This window comes from Pleurodeles waltl, chromosome 1_1 (genome assembly GCF_031143425.1).
Source record: "Pleurodeles waltl isolate 20211129_DDA chromosome 1_1, aPleWal1.hap1.20221129, whole genome shotgun sequence".
In the NCBI taxonomy this organism is placed as follows: Eukaryota; Metazoa; Chordata; class Amphibia; order Caudata; family Salamandridae; genus Pleurodeles; species Pleurodeles waltl.
Window position 1 is genome coordinate 733,975,923 of NC_090436.1, and position 20,188 is coordinate 733,996,110.

At 41.6% G+C, this 20,188-nt stretch overlaps 1 protein-coding gene across 9 annotated transcripts in view; it reads right to left on the reverse strand.

The window, feature by feature from the left end:
* SYK (spleen associated tyrosine kinase) overlaps positions 1 to 20,188 on the reverse strand; it is a 596,672-nt gene that overhangs the window by 115,105 nt on the left and 461,379 nt on the right. For all 9 annotated transcript variants that reach the window (XM_069227459.1, XM_069227433.1, XM_069227445.1 and 6 more), the window contains one exon: positions 6,181 to 6,370. In XM_069227459.1, coding sequence (XP_069083560.1) covers positions 6,181 to 6,370 — 190 coding nt within the window. The remainder of the gene's footprint in view (positions 1 to 6,180; positions 6,371 to 20,188) is intronic.

Sequence of the window (20,188 nt, forward strand, 5' to 3'; positions counted from 1 at the left end):
ATTGCAGCTGAAATGTTTATGAGCAATCCAGTACAATTTGATGATCTTTATCCAATGGTGGTCATTTTCCACATGACAAAAGTTGTGTTGTGGTGTTCAGGAAGTTATCTCAGTGGATGTGGCATAGAAAATCCATTTATTTAGGGTGAAATCTTTGGAGAACTGTCCAGTCAGTATTGAATGGAACTCATTATGTTTGTTCGATACAAGGTATGCTAATCATATCTGAGGCTATGGAAACATTGTGTTGGAATGCTTTTGGGAACAAGAATGACAAATTTGGTTTTGCATACCCTATCTCAGAAGTGAACAAGGCACTGGATGCACTTCATTCAAAACACAAAATGCAAAGCAAAGCAATGTTCAATACACTCAATTCAAAAGCAGAAAACCTGAAAACCAAGTTTGTAGAGTTTATCAAAGAATGTGAACATAATTCAGAACTTTGCAAGTATTGGGAAAATGTTTTACACATGATATCTCTAGGTAAAAACTTGATAACATGCTGATCGGGAAGGATTGGGAGCTGCATGTGAAGACTGTGGAGTCACTGATTACTGTGTTTTACAAACGCGATTGCATAAGCTACCTGCGATATGGGTCCTGGTATTTGGGAAGAGTGAAGAAGGGAGAGGTGGAAAAACCATACATCTACAGAAAATTCATCCAAAGACATTCTGTGGTGAAAGACAGAGAGGGAAGGTTCAACGTTGTGGCTCCAGATATGAAACTGTAACAGACAATCCAGAGGTCACAGAAAAGCTCCAAGGGAATTGTTGGTGAGACAGGTAAAAATGAATATGTTGCTCAGTGGCAGCTAGTTTACAATTAAGTCCTTTCTATTTGCAATGTTTTCAGAGAGATGACAAACTCAAAATTAATGGACCATTGTGAAACTGTTCCTCCCCACGGCCTTGTGGGAAAGAGAGTGGAACATTTTAATAAACATATTGACAACTTTGTTCGTTTCATGTAACAGCAAGAAAATCCCTTTGAAATGACTGCGCCTGTGCAACTCCACAACTTTGTGACAAAACAATAATTGTAAAACAATATAAAGACATGTCTACTAGAAGTTATGGAACATTGATCAAAACTATATGCAGAACTGAAGCAGAAGAGATTTGTACTGAAAATAGAAAAAGCTGTTTGACATAATTACTAAAGTTAATCTTCCACACTTTAATTGCCATACTAAGAGTTTTGTCCAACTAGCCACTACAAAACAGGTTACAAAAAAACAACTTTTGCAAGCACATAGAGAGATGGATGTAGCAAAAGAAAGGGGTGAATTTATCAAGGACATTCTATCGCATGATCTTATTTCAACCAACACATTATTTGATGGAGATGCTGCAACCAAACCAGTGAAGCACATACCCGTGCAAGAGCTCTTATACAAAAACTTTCCTCTGAAGAATTTCAATTTGAAAAGGTGTCCTCAATAAAAACTGCTGTTCTTGGGGACTTTATGTCACAATTGCAAATGGTCAAGATTTTATCCAGGCAAAACAGCAGTGAGGTTGTTCAAACTGTTCTACAAATATCCAAGTCAGTTTGCACCACGCAAGAACAGCACATTGTCTTCAACAGTTATCCTGAATTATCTATCACAGAATGTGAGTAAATCAGATGAATGTCTACAAGTGGAACAATTGACCTTGCCTGCATCAAACATTTGACACCTATACTTGAGCACCTTGATGAATTCTGGTCATTAACATCAAACAAGATGAATTGGGAGATGTTAACTCACATAAACTTTTCTAAGGCTTCAGTGAACACTGAATTTACAGTTATTGTAAGTGGAATGATTGACAATGAGGTGTTTGTGCCTGCAGAGATATATTCAAAAGGTATGGGCCATATTGTTCAAGAACTTAACAGCAAAATGGAGGAAGCTGACCTTCGTGTTGTTGCCACATATTGAGTGGGCTGTTCTAAATGGTTCCAATCAAGTCGTTGTACTGTCAAATGACACAGCTGTTATTTTTGTGCTAATTGCCATGTTTAAATGTCAAGGATTGTCACAGTTATGATTACGTTATGGACTGGGTGGGAAACAACATTTAATCCTGCATCATATAAAGTACAAGAAAGTTCACCGAGAGAAGCCCAGTGTTCTCATCAAGGCACATATTTTTACAGGTGATGACACTATGAGTAAAATTGGAACAAAGCTTGGAGCTTTAATTGAGGAACCTGCAAAGTTTCTAAAAGGATTTGCTGAGACTGAAGAAGAATGCAACTTTAAAGATGCAGAATAATACCTTGTGTGAATGTGGAAAATAAGTTCTGACTCACACATTTGACGATCTTTGGTACAGTGAGTTCAAAAGATCTGTTCTGCTGAGTGACCTTCCATCAACGTCATATTCTGTGAATGGACACATTAAAAGAGTGTTCTATGTGATCAGAAGATGTGTGAATATTTTGGATCATGCACATGTGGAGTAAGATCAGTTTGAATTTAGGTGGGATGATACTGATGTTGTGCTAAAACCTACAACATTTCTAAAGCCTCCACCCACATAACGTACATGTACGTGTACTTGCAAAACCTGTGCTACAAAAAGTTGCCCCTGTTGATATGCTCTTCTCAAATGTTCAACATTCTGCAAATGTACGAGCAATTGCCAAAAGCAAATAAATAAAGTGAACCATGAAAATATGTCTAAAACAAAAGTGATAAACATTATTATTTTCATATTCAGATCATAAACATTGTTTGGTGTATACATAAAAGGATTGTCATTTCTATATATGTCTCTTCTTCCTCTATTAAATCTGCCATTCTGGAAAATGGCAGAAGGGTTGCTCTGAGGAGCAATTTTCTGTCTCTATAATACTACTTGGCCCCTAAACCTATGCTTTGACACCAAAATGAAGTATATAGGTCTCATGATTCCTGAAATATTAAATCATCACTGCACCACACCCACCATTTCTAAAAAGGGTGTCCAGAAAACATTGGCCTGGCTCAGCAATGTCTACCCAAGCTAAATTACTTTTCGAATGATCCCAAAACACATTTTATTACAGAGGCATATCAGGGAGCCTGGATTATCAGCAGAAGCAGAACTCTATTTAAGAGAATCAAACACTGCATGAGTCCTCTGGTGTCCATCGTGCACACTCCACAGAAATGTGAAATGTCATTAACCTCTTCTTCACTGAACTTCACTCTTCTTCATACAAACAATTCAACAGCACATTGACAACCCAAGCCTGCTTCTCAACGGAGACTCATGTTTCCATGCTAAATCCTGAAATGGCCACACTTCAATCCCCTGTCTCTAAAAGACCTTGCTTTCGTCATGAGTTTGCTCAAAGCAAAATTATATTGAAATGATATCTTACCCTTATCATGTTGCACACTTAAAAATTCTCCCACAATTCTCAAGACAGACTACATTCTCTCACTTCTAAAAAAACCACACAAGACACTGATGACTCCTACCAACCACAGGAGCTTTACTCATCTGTCCCTCATCAGAATCATTGTCAAAAAAGTAGTTTATGCACAACTCCAAAATGACATCACTATCAACCATCACCTTCATAACTACCAGGCCCACTTTAGATCATGCTGCATCACAGAAGCTACTGCATAGCAATTTTCACATGATGCCCTTCTAACCACAGATAAAAGTGTCCTAATAATGTTCAACCCCTGTCTGACTTGAATGGGATTTAGTGTCAATGTCCTGCACTGGCTCACTTTCTTCCTAGCCGAAACCACTAGTTCCTTCACCCGTGTAGTCTTGGGTCCTACAAGATCCCTAACATCTGTGCAGTCCAATAAGGTTCTATATTGTCCCCTGTTTACTTCAATTTCTACATGGAACTGCATGGGAAGCTTTACACCAGTAACACCACCAACGTGCTGATGACACACATCTCTAAATCAAAGTCCCACCTGTCCCAACTGTGTCTGATATCCAGCACTTAAAACATCATCTGCATTTCATCCACAGTTGGATGTCCAGCTTCTCCTTGATGCTCAACTCCACCAAACTGATTTCATACTATTCACCAAGAACAACCAGCAAAGAACTTGTTGAAACCTGGCTCAGCAAACATGAATGTGAATGTATTTAAACCTCAACTTTGACAAAAAGGCAAGTCACTGAGATTCACTTGGACACAGACCTCACCTTGAAGGAACATATGGCCAGAAAAATCAAGTTGACCTGTTCCTACTCTTTCTCAAAAAGAAATTTAAGTTGTTTCTCATGGAAAGCAGCTTCAGAACTGCTGTTCAAGTTTTCATACGCTTACATCTGCATGGTTGTTACACCCTGCTTTAGGGCCTCCTAGACTCCACAACAGCCCCACCCATATGGACATCCTACAAACTGGAGCATGCCTCACCAAGGGGTGGAGAAACTATGACCACATCACCCACATACTGATGGAACTCCATTGGCTCCCTCTGAGGGCCCACTTGAACTTCAAATCCTGCTACATCATCTATATAGCCAACACAAAAGGCACCTCTATTTAGCTGGTTGATAACCTGACCGCCTCTGGGGAATCTCGACAGACCCACAGCCAGGACACCCTTAGACATTCAAAAAGGAAAAATAAGCACACGGAAAATGACTTTGTTTTTTATGCACCCAGGATGTAGAAAGACATCTCAGTATCCATCAGAACTTCCCAACCCTGTCCTAACTTAGGAAAGAGCTAAAAAGACACCTCTTCATTACACTAGGACACATTAAAAGCCCATCTCAATTCTCAAAATCTAGCTACCCCCCTCAATCACCCATTAACTATAAATTTGCCTTTGACCCTGCAGAGAGTTCTGCTGCCTTTCAGCTCAATTCACATTATACAAATACCACATACATACACATACATACATACGTACTTCATATCGCTAGCAAACTATGGAACAGGTGTACGGGATGGGAAGTCAAGAGGGAATTGGGGACTCACACACAGATGCAGTGCTTCTATGTCTCAAGCACATTCAAAGCAGCTCATAGGGCTTGGGAAAGCTCTCTCATATAGCTGGTCCACCATCTAGACCTCAGCTATATGGGTCATAGTCCAGTCTCTCCCAGTCAAGGCAACTCATCTACAAACCAAGCAGCTAGATTTGCATCTTGCATGGTTAGGCCACTAAACTTAATCCCAGCCTTGGGTAAAGTGTGGACATGGTGCCCTGCCTCAGGCATGTCATTTTTTGAGCAGCTGCAAGAGCACTTCTTTCCATACAAATAAGTACAAACTACAGATCTAATTTGTTTCCATTGCTACTGGGAACTGTGTGTATTTGTTTAAGGCCAAGGCCGTATCACAAGAGTGCCACCATTGACTCCAAACTCCACAGTCCACCAGAACCTAAATATCTTTGCAGGTAATTTCTTGGTCTTCCTACACTAAACGGGTGGGAAAGTTAGAACCACTCAATTGGATATGCACTGCAAGGTAATAGGCCAGACATTCCAGGTAGTTTCAAACAGCTGCCGAGCAGATCAGATGCTGACTCTCATTAAGTAGCTAAATCAGTTTAAGCAGTCTTTTGCTGCAGTGCAGAACACTGGTCTGAATGCAGCCCAGAAACTAGGCATGTGTGAGAAATCTATGTTGTTTCTCAATTATCGGGTGCAGGCACAGCCTCAACCTTACCAGAAGGAGCCTATGTTATGTTCAACATGTGTTGTAGCCTTGTTGAGGAGAGGATACCACTGATACAGCACACTGTCACTAAGAATACTAAGATAGTGGATGGGTAGGTAGCACTGCTGTCCATTATCAAGGGCTTGCACCAGGGCTGTCCAGATTTTGTTTGCCAGGACCCACAAACATTGCCATATGGGAGAAAGTGACTATAGTCCCATAGACAAATAAAGCTAATTCATCATCAGAAAAAGGCAAGGAGAAAGAAAGCTCAGGGCTGAGGCTCCAGTAGCCACTGTGGCTACCACGTTAAACTGGAACATTTACCAGGACTGCACAACCCTAAAAAATACACACACAAATCTATGTAAAGCAATGCAAACTATTGAACATTGGCCAAACAATAGTACATTAGTGCTTCAAAATGATAAATAAGGATTTAGGAAATATGATGAATATATTCACGCCTGTTTAAAAAAGATGAACAATTTAGGAGTATTAAGATTAAATGTGACAAAATTGATTACACATTCAATTCTGGTATCTTACTTTATAATAATTTTCATCACTGCCAAGGGCTTTTGATAGTCCAAAGTCACTGATTTTGGCATAGTGCTGGCTTACGAGCAACACATTTCTGGCAGCTAGATCTCTGTGTACAAAGTTCTGTTCTTCTAAGTACTTCATTCCCATGGATACTTGATGAACCAGTTCTGTTAAGTTTTTGCAATCCAGGTCCCTGCAAGATGACACAGAAAACATTATAAGCTAGGCTGATCATTCACATTATTAATATGGTAGAACGTCCCAATTATAAAACCAAAGAGACTTTTCATTTTAACTACGTTCGTTAAAGTATTTAAAATGTTGAACCAGCTGTACTGAATGAGTAGGTAATCATTATCCATATTTAAAGTAATTTGCAAGGAAATATGACTAATATCTAGTGCAGAATTGGCACAAAAATATGGAGTACAGTAGAGTTTATCTCCCTCTGACCATCAATTGTGCGGAATTTAGGTGAGAAAAATGCAAATATCAAATGAATGCAAAAATATCTATATACTCTTTAAGAAGGCTCTCAATTATCGTGGAAAGATAGCTCTGTGTGTACACCCAATGTGGGCTAGTCGTCACAAGCCTGCATTGAACAAAGTGCACTCAGCTGTTTCTTCTTCTGAGGTTGATACATTGAGCCCCATTGCATTTAGTAAGATTAGCACTTATTATTTACTGTGCCTAGGCACTGCATGAACAAACTACAATATGTCAGTGGTGGCAACACCTTGAGAAGTTGGGCCCTGGGAAGCATTAGCCTGGATGCCGGCGAGTACGGAGACCAGCTTGTGTGTTGGGACCGCAAGGGATTAAATCCAACTGAAGATGCAGTAGTAAAGTGTGTCACCTAGAAGGAGAATTTTGGTGGGGGATCTAATGAGGGAATAAAGGGATGCCAGAAGGCGCATATGTGAACATGGGCCCGTAAGCCCTCCTACCTCCCCCCTAAAAAAGACAGGAGGAGCTAAAGGCAGAGACAGCAACTGAGGTAAGTTGGAGATCCCTCAGCCATGTATGAAAGGAAGAGACAGTGGCAGAGTAACCTCTTTGACTGTCTGAGCCCATTTAATATCAGATCTACCTATGCGAGTGACAGATAAAAGGTGACGGAAGAAAGGCTTTTTTAATCTGAGTGGAGACATAGACAAGGAGAAAGTCGCTTCCCCATTGGCGGTGGATGCGGAAGCAAAGTCTACTCCAGGTGAGAGAACACTCCTGAGAATATTCACAGCAATGAGTATTTAAGTGGTGGCGAAAACTGCAAGTATAGAGGACAGTGAGGGGAGTAGAGGATAAAATGGAGGGACAGGCAAAAAGAATGATGTCAGCAGTAAGATAAAGCATGGTTCTATAGTTAGGAAAATGCAGTTAATAGAAAGCCAGATTAAAGAGACATCCATAGCAATACGTGACCTGGACAACTTAAAGCCCTGCATAATGGAAGGCATGTTACTGCTGGATGGCAGAATTGAGTTCTAGACAGGTTATAGGGAGGAACCCATCTGACATTGTTGGGAGCCCCAAGGCAGATACAACATGAGGACTGAGTAATGAGTGAAAGACTTTGTGCACTCCTTGAAACTGAGTTAGAACTCTGCGACCGAGCTTTAGAGGTGTTTGCAGTCTGCCACAGACGCCTTGGAGGTATGGTGGTGATCATTTCAGCACAAAGTTGTGATGGTAGATAGGGTGGTAAGAACTGAGATTAAAAAAGTGTAATAATTTATAGACAAAGTTCGCAGAAGGTTTAAGAGGAATTTATTGGGTTCCTCATAAAAATTGCAAAGATGCGCAACAACCAGCTGGCTCACATTCCAGGCTGCAACTGACTTGTAAACTGGTATCCTCTCCTGTCATTTGTACTACAGGCACGGTGTAAATTAAATAATGACCAATCATACCACATGTTTCGAGGCATAAAGCGTGAGGAATTACATCACAGCACCTTCCCCCCCAAAATGAATAATTAAATAATTATACAAATAAGTAAATACATCACAATACTTGACATTCCTGTGTGAGAAATTACCTGTAAATTCTAAATATACCATACATACCATCAACATTAATACATCACAAAATCTCTGAATGTTTGAGGTCTTGTTGATTCTCTCGACCTGGTGAATCTTGCTGTGGTCTGACTTAGAAAATTGCTAGCACCTTCTTCAGTAACCAAACCACTACTTTGCTGCCTTTCTAGTGTGAGCTTAGAGGGCTGTACCCATTGTGCCCAATCTAAATCGAGATCAATTTGTTTTTAGTTTACAATGCTAGTTTGCTCTTGTGATGGGTTTTCTAATCTTCTTTTGTTCCACCAGTCTTTAGAGTCCACCATGACTCCGTCTTTGCCAATTTTGCAGACCTTAGTTGGTAATGAAAATATTGACTTTACGTTTTTGACCTTAAAAAGTATTTTTATCAGGACATAATCCCCAACAATCAAACCAGCATTCATGTCATGACCTTTATCAAAATGTTGTTTCATCTAGGCCTGTATGTCAAAAACCTTTGCAGCCACTATTTCTATCAGGTTTGTATCTATATTTGCATTATTTTGAATTTCAAGACTCTCTGTCAACTATGTGGGAAACAAAAGCGAATTATCTTTTCTTCCGATCAACAACAAAAATGGAGTGACCCCTGTGGTGCAATGTGGTGTGGTGTTGTTTCCCAACTATTCTGTTTGAGAAATTGCTTGGCATCCACGCCAGCTGAATGAGCTGTTTGTACACCCTCCTTTATTACTTTGTTACCTCTTTCTACCAAACCATTTGAAGATGGTGAGCACAAGGCAACATGCAAATGCCTGATATCATGTTTGGTCAAGAAATCACACATTAGATCAGAAACAATATGTGAACCATTGCAAGTTATTACACGTTAGTTGACCCTTCTATGGGGAATACTTGCTCCAGGATTTTTAATGCAGCACCTGTAGATGGTGAATCAACAAATGATAAAAAACATCAATTTTGAATGGTAATCAACAAGTAGGATGGCATATCTCATAACACCTGGAAGAGAAACATATGGCCCTCAAAAATCAAGACCTACCTTCTCCCAAGCTGTGTCAAGGTAGGGGGCAGGGTTTAATGGTATTTTACTACGTTTCCAATGCTTATCAGAAAGCAAACACTCAGGACATTTGTCAATTTCCTGTTTAACCTGCGCATCTAATGCAGGCCACCAATAAAGCTCTTTAATAGGCATGCATGTTTTTGGTTGTACCCAAATGTCCCTGATGTGCTTTTGAAATGTGAGACTGAACATTTTAGCTCGAGGAATATGCAAATCACCTCTAAAAATGAGTTCATTCACTAAAGAAAGCTCACCTGTTACTTGGGCAAAGGTTTTCAAATAACCTTGCAGACACCTGGCCTCAAGCCAACACTGTACTATAAATGCACTGTCTTGCTTAAGTATTTCATCCTGCTGACATGCAGCTAACCACTCATATGCTTTGAATATAGCACCACTATCTTGTACAGTCTACATAAGCAGCTGCAGCGAAGCACTCAGCAATCAGCATACAGTTTTGGTCATCTTGCTGGAATCTCCCTCTAACGTACATGGGTCAAAGTAGTTTTTTTTTAATAAAACAGCTGATGTTCCAAGAAAGGATCCCACGAATGAGTGTGTATGTTTCTGTGAACATTAGAGACAAAGCGTACCACTTTTGCTGGCAACCTATCCTACTGCAGCCTTGAGAAAAGTACAGAGTGAAAGAAATGTCTTGTTTAAGAATGCAGTGGTGGCCTAGGCAAAGGACAGCTAGACAGAGAAAATAAAACAAGTCTGCAAATGTGGCTATTGTTAAAATAATAAAAAACAAAGCTGAATAAAATACATCTAGATTAAAGTGTACGGCGGCAGGCCTAGTTTGCTAAAATAGCATGTATGAAGCTATAATTAAAATGGCTACACAACGGTACCGTATCACCAAAGTGACACACTCAACATAATCATTCCTTGAATGTTTCTCAAATTGTTTAAGCGACCTGGAGGCAAATGCAATTTCTTGTTCTTTACATCCTACCCTTTGGCTCAGGACCACCCAAAGACCTTTAACACTAGCATTCACAGTAATTACTGACATGTGATCTTCTTGAATCGCACTGGTGCTTCCACAATGAAGTCTTTTACCTTGACAAAGGGTTTCTGCACTTGGTAGGACCAAATGTATGTCTCAGCAAGGACCTTAAGGGTTACACTGCCAACTCGTACCCTGACACAAAATGAGCATAATTCTCTGCAAGGCCTAAAAAGGAGCGTATAGCTTGCCGGCCATTGGGTGCAAAAGCCCCCTTGATGTCCTTTACCAAAGAAAATTTGGGTTTTATGCCTGCATCAGAAATTGTGTGTCTTAAGCACTCTAGTACTTTCATAGCAAATTTACATTTATCTTTTCTGACAGTCATACCTCTGTGCTTTAAAATGGATAATAGAATACTTTAATTTTGGTAGGCCTGTACTCCTTTGATATCCACAAACAAGATGTTCACAAGCTTTAGAAAGATGCTGGCAACTGATGCCAGGCCAGATGGTAGCCTCAAATATGTAGGCCCCAAAAGGTGTGACAAAAGTCATCAGCTCTTGTGACTCCTTGTCCAAAGTGACTTGGTGATAAGCCAACCTCAAAAAAATGATGGAAAGCCACTTTGTTTTTCCCAATTTTGCTAACATTCTTAGTATTCTTGGTAGAAGGTGGCAGTCTACCAAAATGTTGGCATTCAAGATGCACAAGTCTGCGCATAACCTAATCTCACCTGTACTTTTCTTTGCAACCACAATTGATGCTACCCATTGAAAACATTCAACTGGTTCTACAATGCCTTGTGTATATAAATTGCAAAGCATACGTTTCTCCCTGACACTCAGCGGAACCTGTTGTACTTTGTGAACTAAAGTTTGAGAATTAGGTTTGAGTTTGATGTGATGAAAAAAAAACTTTAACTGTCCTACCCTGTTCATGAAACAAGTCCTTGTACTTGGACAAGATTGCTTCAATTGGTTCTTCCAGACCACAAACTATCTTCACCATGTTTGTCCCTAACAATTACAGGAGTGCTTGATCCAGGCATGAGGCATAGTCACATTTTCTCAAGGTCTTGCCACCCCACGATGATATCTCTGCTTTTTGTGGCTACATACATCTTTGTGACAAACTCTCTACCTAAACAGGTTAACTTAACCATAAAGTAAACAAGTAAATCTATGTATTTTTTACTGAATGCTTTTGGACCTATGTCTGGTGGTAAAAGTGAATTGTGTTTACCACATTTGTCATAGAATGTTGTCTACATCATTAATGTAAGCTTCACACGTGGGACCTTTCACAGTTATACAAACTACATTACATTCAATGGTGAGTACCACATTACTTAACAAATCTGTGCAAGCATTAACTTCAAAATCAACATTATTGATGCAAACAGGAGTCTTGCCACTCGTGCATACCACCTGGAAATGGAGCAAAGTTGCTCAGATGGCTTTTAGAGACACACCTCTAGAAAGCTGTTACATTTCTTTTAGTGTTTCCTTTATGTAATTTTCCTTTGGTGTGAACCATACACACCAAATCAGTTTCTTGGTCTGAAGTTGATCCTGACATTAAAGGTTAACTGATACGTCCACATTCAAGATCTTTGATGATATTAAAGATCTCTCAATGTTTTTAGCTAGATCTATTACCTCACTGTTAGAAATGGGGTCTTAGGTTGGGTGTCAGGTTACCCCATGTCGAAGCAAGGACCCTCACTCTAGTCAGGGTAGGTCACACACAATCCAAATTATCCTGTGCCCACCCTCTGATAGCTTGCCACTGAGCAGTCAGGCTTAACTTAGAAGGCAATGTGTAAGGTTTTGTGCAATAAATCATACAATACCACACTATAATATCACAAAAATACACCACACAGTTTTTAGAAAAATATTTAATATTTATCTGAATAAATGCAGGCCAAAATTATTAAAGATGAAATAACCAAATGTAGGGATATCACTGAAAGTCATATCAAATGTCTTAGAGTTGAAATATTACTGTAAAAGCAATAAAAAGTGTCTTAAGTTCTCCTAGAAACAACAGGGGCTGCGTCGGTTCCGGTAGACGATGCGTGAAATTTTCTTCCGCACGGCAGGCGCTGCATCGATTCTTCTCAGGAAGTTGGGCAGTGTCATTCTGAGTCAGCTTGCGTCGATCCAATAGGGCCTTGCGTCAAAGTTCCAGTCGCGTTGCTGGCACTTCGTCGATCTTCTGTCATGAAGTCGGGCTGCGTCGTTCCGAACTCGGCGTGCAGTGAATTTTTCCCCACGAGCAGGCTGTGCATCGTTCTTGGCAGGCGGTGCGTTGAATTTTAGCTGCACAGGGATTTCAGCTGCAGGAGAGAAGTCTTTTAGGTCCTGAGACTTCAGGGAACAGGAGGCATGCTCTATCCAAGCCCTTGGAGAGCACTTCTGCAGCAAAGCAAGAGAGCAGCAAGACAGCAGGGCAACAGCAAGGCAGCAGTCTTCTTCAGAAAGCAATCAGGTGAGTCCTTTAGGCAGCCAGGCAGATCTTCTTGTAAGGGGGCAAGTTCTGGTTCAGGTGTCTTCTCCAGGAAGTGTCTGAGGTGGTAGGGCAGAGGCCCTGTTTTTATACCAAAATGTGCCTTTGAAGTGGGGGAGACTTCAAAGAGTGGCTTAGAAGTGCACCAGGTCCCCTTTCAGTTCAATCCTATCTGCCAGGGTCACAGTAGGGGGTGTGGCAATCCTTTGTGTGAGAGCAGGCCCTCCACCCTCCCAGCCCAGGAAGACCCATTCAAAATGCAGATGTATGCAAGTGAGGCCGAATATCCTGTGTCTGGGGTGTGTCTGAGTGAATGCACAAGGAGCTGTCAACTAAACCCAGCCAGACGTGGATTGTAAGGACTGAAAGATTTAAGTGCAGAGAAATGCTCACTTTCTAAAAGTGGCTTTTCTTAAATAGTAATATTAAATCCAACTTCAGTAGTCAGCAGGATTTTGTATTACCATTCTGGCCATATCGAAAATGACCTTCCTACTCATTTCAGATCAGCAGCTACCACTCACACAATGTATGAGGGCAGCCCCAGTGTTAGCCTATGAATGGAGCAGGCCTCACAGTAGTGTAAAAACAAATTTAACAGTTTTACACTACCAGGACATGCAAACCACATGGGTAAATGTCCTGCCTTTTACCTACTTAGCACCCTGCCCTCGGGGTTACCTAGGGCACACCCTACGGGTGACTTATCTGTAGAAAAAGGGGAGTTTTAGGCTTGCCAAGTACTTTTAAATGCCAAGTCAAATTGGCAGTGAAACTGCACACACAGGCCTTGCAATGGCAGGCCTGATACAAGGTTAAGGGGTTACTGAAGTGGGTGGCACAATCAGTGCTGCAGGCCCACTAGTAGCTTTTAATCTACAGGCCCTGGGCACATATAGTGCACTCTACTAGGGACTTATAAGTAAATTAAATAGCCCAATTGGGTGTGATCCAATGTTACCATGTTTAAAGGGAGACAGCATATGCACTTTAGCATTAGTTACCAGTGGTAAAGTGCAGAGAGTCTAAAAACCAGCAAAAACAGTATCTCAAAAGTGGAGGGAGGCAGGAAAAAAGTTAGGGGTGACCACCCTAAGGCTGCCAGGTCTAACACTCACTGAGGGTGGGATTTTGCCAACTTAGTGAGCATTCCTGAATCTTCTTAGAAGCGCAATTCAAAACAAATTGATCAAAACTGTATGTATCTAAATGTGGTCTAAACTCACAATTGGCAGCTAAAATCCTGAGGGGGGGACACATACTCCTCCGCACTTCCAACAAAGGGAACTTCTTATGTTTGAAAACGTTATGTCTTTCCAGCATAATACTGGGTTAATCTGAAAATTGATTACATAGTCTTTCAACATATATGTTCCAATGGTCATGACTAGACTGACCACGAGGAGCTGAGATGGGAGGTAGATTATCGACAATTTGTTGTGCAGTTTGTCCTACATTGCCAAATAATAGCACACATTTACTTTGTGGGCTGTAATTGCCCACATCGATAGCCATTAACTGATTCTCAAATAAGCGTAACCATTGGGACGATTTAATGGTTGGCTAGCTTGATTGCGCTAAGGAAGGAGGAGGTTGAGTAATTTGTGGGACTGTAGCCATGATAAGTGATGAAAACAATAGGAACTATACAAGTTAATTTCACCAGATGAGTGCAACACACCTTCTCTAAATGCCAGCAAAGAAGTGTTTTGAGGAGAATTTGTCCTACGATGTCGCATTAAATACAGAGACTGATCTTCACTAGCAATGACCTTCCAAAACGGTGCTCCCAATGTGTGTGTGTGTGGTCCCATGCAACAGTGCAATGCTGTAAAATCCTAGCAGTGAAAATGTCTCCTAGCAACTAGCAAATTCAAGGTGGCCACTGTGTGTGATGTCAAATGCACAGAGTCAGTTTGTAGCAGCACGTGAAATCACTCGCACATCATCAGGCTGCAGAACCAGCAGCAAAAAGGTGCGCAAAGTGGACAAGTGTCTCCTAGCAACAGCATCAGATGATGTTTAAGTGCTATTGCAGAGTGACGTAGAGGTAAGAGGACACCCAAACTCTGGGCACCCAACCTTAAAGCAAGTAAATCCTTCGGGACCAATCAGGAGTGCCAATGAAGCAAGCAAAGGAGAACACGGTGAGACCTGTCCCGCGGCTGGAGCAAGAGTCACTAAATGACCAAAACATCCAAAATGTTGAAAATGCTGGATGGCGTCAGTGGGCAGAAGTCCTCTCATTGCCAAATATGTAGTAATTTAGAGACGCAGTTAGAAAGGGTTAAAAAGGAATTTATTGGGTTCCACATATAAATGCCCGCAACGCAAAACAACCACCCAGCTCAGATTCCAGGTTGCAAATGACTTGTAAGCTGGACTCTTTGCCTGATGTTTGTACTACAGGAGTGGAGTTTATTCAATAATAAACAATCTAACCACATGTCTCAAAATAGAAAAACACAAGGAATTACAACATAGTATTACAAAAATCCAGATTGATTCTGAATTCCAACAGGCTTCTGTTTTTCCCCTGATTTCAGCCCGAGGCATTAATACAGAAGATAATACTCTGGGAAAGAGGAATGAGCTAATGTTAAGGGGCATTTTTGACTCAGTTGGACATCCAGCATAGTTGAGAGTGTATTTATAAAGGTAGAATCAGCCAAGGACTTTTAGCCAACTTGCCCACAGGTGGAGCTTGGAAATGCTGTATGAAAAGGGAAAGTAGGCGAATTGACTGCCATCAGCATCTGTCTGGGCAGTGAACAGGGAATCAGGGACCTTCCACAAGAGAATGTCTGGGGAAAGAAGTTCTTCTTCTATTCCAAGTAACTTGAAGCAGTGTTATGCTACGCACTTTGTGTATTTTTGTACAAGCCCTTTTAGCAACATGTGTTAAATTTTTCTTTTATGGGGCAGTGCCGTGCCCAATAGAAACCTGGCAAAAAATGGCTGAATAGGAGCGAGTTCTTATTGTTTTTCCCATCTGTTATCACAAGATTTCTAATCAATTCAGGCTATCATCTGGTCTTTATTTCAGTGCTTATCATGATGGATACATAAAAAAGAGTGGGAACATATGTAAACAAGGTGATCTGTTTTAAATAGTTTGATATTTTCAGACAGTTTTGCTCAAATTAAATTTACTACATTGATTACAATGGGTGCACCATTTTAATGCCTCCTCTGAGCAGGATTTAAAAATTACAAAAAAATGGTGCAGTGAAATGCTGTAAATTTCACTGTGCCATTTTTTGGGGCCTCCCTGAGTCGGAACGCAGGCGCTGACATAACGTGGTACAAGGATTTACAAAGCGGCGTAATGCACTGATTGTGCCACTTTGTAAATACGTTGCAGGAGAAAGGCCTCCTCAACGCCTCCTTAGCATCAAAAAATGATGCTAGAGTGGTGCGAGGTGGCACTAGTGGCTTGTAAATATGCCCCTAAGTACTTGAAAAAAAGCCATGGCACTGAGGAGTTGCTTTCTTTTCTAATCATAAACATATTTTACAAGGAAAACAAACTGATTAGTGTTCATCCTTTAATCCTTTGAATTACACTTTTATGGGACCATACTAGAGAACCAATGGAAGGAATCCCAACCATTACATAAGGATGTTGGATGTCATAGAGTCCTGCAATCTCTGTATAAATAAAAAGCCTGTCTTTAATTTCCTTATTGCAGGCAACTATTGACGCACCTCGATGCCTGTAATAAAGAAATGGCATAGCTGTTCAGATGCAATAATTTAATACAATCAAGTTCTGAGTCCCAGTGCCTACTGCCAGTACCATCAGTCAAGGTGAGGACAGTACAGGGCACACAATTAAAGCTGCAATTTGAAACATAGCCTTTCCTTCTTCCACTTTGTTTTTCTAGCTGAAAAGTGAGAAGCAGGAAAGAGATATTTATAGCAATACATTTGACTTTTTCAGACCTTAGGTGATTATAGAAAAGAAAGAATCTCACTGCATATTTCTACACATTCCATGTTACAGTGTTTTTTGAACTGCATTAAACTGCTTCTAAAATCTTTTCTTGCAACAAATATCTAACTTTGTTGTGTTTACTTTCGCACTAGAGATTCTACTTTTATGTTCCATGTTTGCAAACATGTTCTCTCTTTCATATGAAAAAAGCAAGAAGGATTGCAGTAGTTGGGGAAAAGGTGATAGTGTGACCCTGTGTAATAAGGAATAAAGTACCAACTGCAGAAGATTACAAGGGTGCTGCAAGTCAACTGGAAGTTGCATCACTATATAAAGGAACTGGGCCTTCTGCCTCATTCCTCTATATGGTCACAGAACTCCTTGGTGACTTGCAATATCCTTATAATGTATGGCAGGGGTACTTTATCACATATGTAATCATGTCCATCAGGAATAAAACTACTACTGGCTGTAAATACATTATCATGAATGCTAACTGAATTACAGGAATTTCCAATTCAAAGTTAGCTCCGACCTGGTGTTAAAATGGATCTCATTATGTGCGACCGTTGGTTACATGTGACCATTATTCATTCGGTTCATAACAGTGAATTCCGACCCTTAACAGCTCTAAAATGCAAGGACTTTTTATTCAGCCATTGTTAGGTGATTCCGAAGCAAAATACTTAAAAAATTGTGACCCCTTCAAGTTTCACCTCTTTGGATTTCTCTTTCGTTTTCCAAAATGTTTACAGTAGGACTATTCTTAAAAGGATGGACCATGAACCATATATTCACCCTTCTTTAATCAAGAGCTACGGCTACATTTAGGAAACTGCTACTGCTGTTTCAGTTTCACAAAATTTAAGAGTTTTGTAAAATCTTCCTCACAGAAGCATGGTATTTTTGCCATTGGAGAATACTAGAATAATATAAGATGGCATTAATTTGTGAACTCGGATTATTGGTTAAAATTTGCAGAAGCATAGCTTTCCATGAAACCCAATTTCAATTAGTTTCATTCTTCAGTTCAAGTTCAAAGCAATCCTTCTGTTTTTTTGAAGCATCGTAGGCTAGGCTTGTTCTGTTCTTTGGCAGACCAGAGGATAAGATCTGCACAACACTACATGACTGAGCTAGCATTGTTGCATTCTGTAGAAAACAATTTCAAGTAGCAGGGAATCCATAGATCACAGTGAGCACTGTGTTCCAGGGCGTGAGAGTATTTTAGATAGGTATTTGTTGGTGCCTGAGTAGAGAGCTTTGTGTACCATACAGCTCAACTTGAAGACACTCCTTTCATCCATGGATAGCCACTGAAGGGTGATACATACAGGGATGATGTGCACAAAGTGCTTGGTTTCTGGGGCTGGTCTGGCTGCAGCATGTAGGGCAATTTGCTATGGTTCAATCCCTGGTAGAATGGAAGCCCCATAGCCATGTCTAGAGAAAACTGGTGCTTGGACCACTAATTTGAAATCAGATTCTGTGATGTAGGATTTAATATTTTGCAGAAGTCTTACCTAATGTTTGACACTTTTGGTTTATGTGTTTTTATGGGCTTGCCTGTTATGTGTGCAGTCAATGAGTGTGGGTCCGCAATTTGGGATATTAAAGCCACAACTCAATTGGAGACGAGATGTGTGGGGATGAGATGATGAGAAATTCTGTTTTGCAGTGCTTCAGTTTGAGATGCTGTCTAGCCATCCAGTATTGAATATCTACTTCAAAAGAGTTTAATGCAACACGTCTTTGGGTGAGGATGCTTTAAGGTCCAGTGGGTATCGCCAGCACAGAAATCAAGTTCTGGGCAACACTATGGCCCTGATTACAACCCTGGCGGACGGTGTTAAAGCGGCGGTAAGACCGCCAACAGGCCGGCGGTAAAAAATTAGCAATTACGACCGTGGCGGAAACCGCCAACAAAGACAGACACTTTAACACTCCGACCGCCATGGCGGTACAAACAAACAGCTTGGCGGTCACCGCCAACAGACAGGCGGGAGAGAATGTACCGCCCACACTATTATGACAGGCCAATCCGCCACCTTTTCCGGGGCAGATTCACTGCGGATACAAACACGGCGGAAACAGGAATTTCGAAGGGAAAACACTCACCTCTACACACCCCACGAGGAACCAGGACACCATGGACCCGGAACTCCAAATTCTACCTGCGATAGTCATCCTGCTCCTCTACCAGGAGCACGAACGCCGGCGGCGAAGACCACGGTGAGTACTGCACCTACGACACAGGGGAGGCAAAAAACAGACACACACACACACAACACTCCCACCCTCACCCACTACAACACACACGCTAATACATGTTGATACATTACAGTTACACCACCCAAGCCCCCCGGAAGAATGCAAAGACAAAAGGAAATTAATGTAACCATTGTAATATATTAAAATCCAGTACTCCAAAATATATATACACTATAAACAAATATATACACCAATAATACAAGTCCAGGTATTGCACCATTTATAGTCCGTGGACCACTGGGCCAAAAATGCATGGGTGAGGCCCACACAAGATACCCGATCAAAACAGAGAGAACACTGCAGGGGCATCAGATAGAAATACAACAGGCACCTCAGGGAGAAGGGGAGGAGGGGCACCTCAGCCGGATGAGTGCACAACGCCAGATCCACGAGGGGGCTCAATGCCCACTGTTCAATCCTGGGGAGTGCAAAGCCACAGTCTCACAAGTCTCTACAGTGGGTGGTTTGCCCACTGTTCAATCCTGGGGAGTGCAAAGCCACAGTCTCTCAAGCCTCTACAGTGGGTGGGTTGCCCACTGTTCAATCCTGGGGAGTGCAAAGCCACAGTCTCTCAAGTCTCTACAGTGGGTGGGTTGCCCACTATTCAATCCTGGGGAGTGCAAAGCCACAGTCTCTCAAGTCTCTCCAGTGGGTGGTTTGCCCACTGCTGCATCCTGGGGAGTGCAAAGCCACAGTCTCTCAAGTCTCTACAGTGGGTGGGTTGCCCACTGCCATAGCCTGGGGAGTGCAAAGCCACAGTCTCTTAAGAGGATAACAGTCTCCACTGGTTCTGGAGGGCGACTGGTGTCCAGAGTGCTTCATCCTGTGTAGGACAGAGGTAGTGGATGGATGTCTCCACTGGTTCTGGAGGGGGACTGGTGCCCACAGTGCTTCATCCTGTGTAGGACAGAGGTAGTGGATGGATGTCTCCACTGGTTCTGGAGGGGGGCTGGTACCCAGAGTGCAACACCCGTGACAGACCCAGTTGCATCAGTGCCCCTGCTGCTCATGGGCTAGCGGTGCTTGATTTCGCAGTGCCCTGTTCAGCGATGCTTGATTTGGCGGTGCCCTGTTCAGCGGTACTTGATTTGGCGGTGCCCTGTTCAGCGGTGTTTGAGACGGCGGTGCCCTGTTCAGCAGGGCTTGATTTGGCGGTGCCCTGTTCAGCGGTGCTTGATTTGGCGGTGCCCTGTTCAGCGGTGCTTGATTTGGCGGTGCCCCGTTCAGCGGTGCTTGAGTTGGAGGTG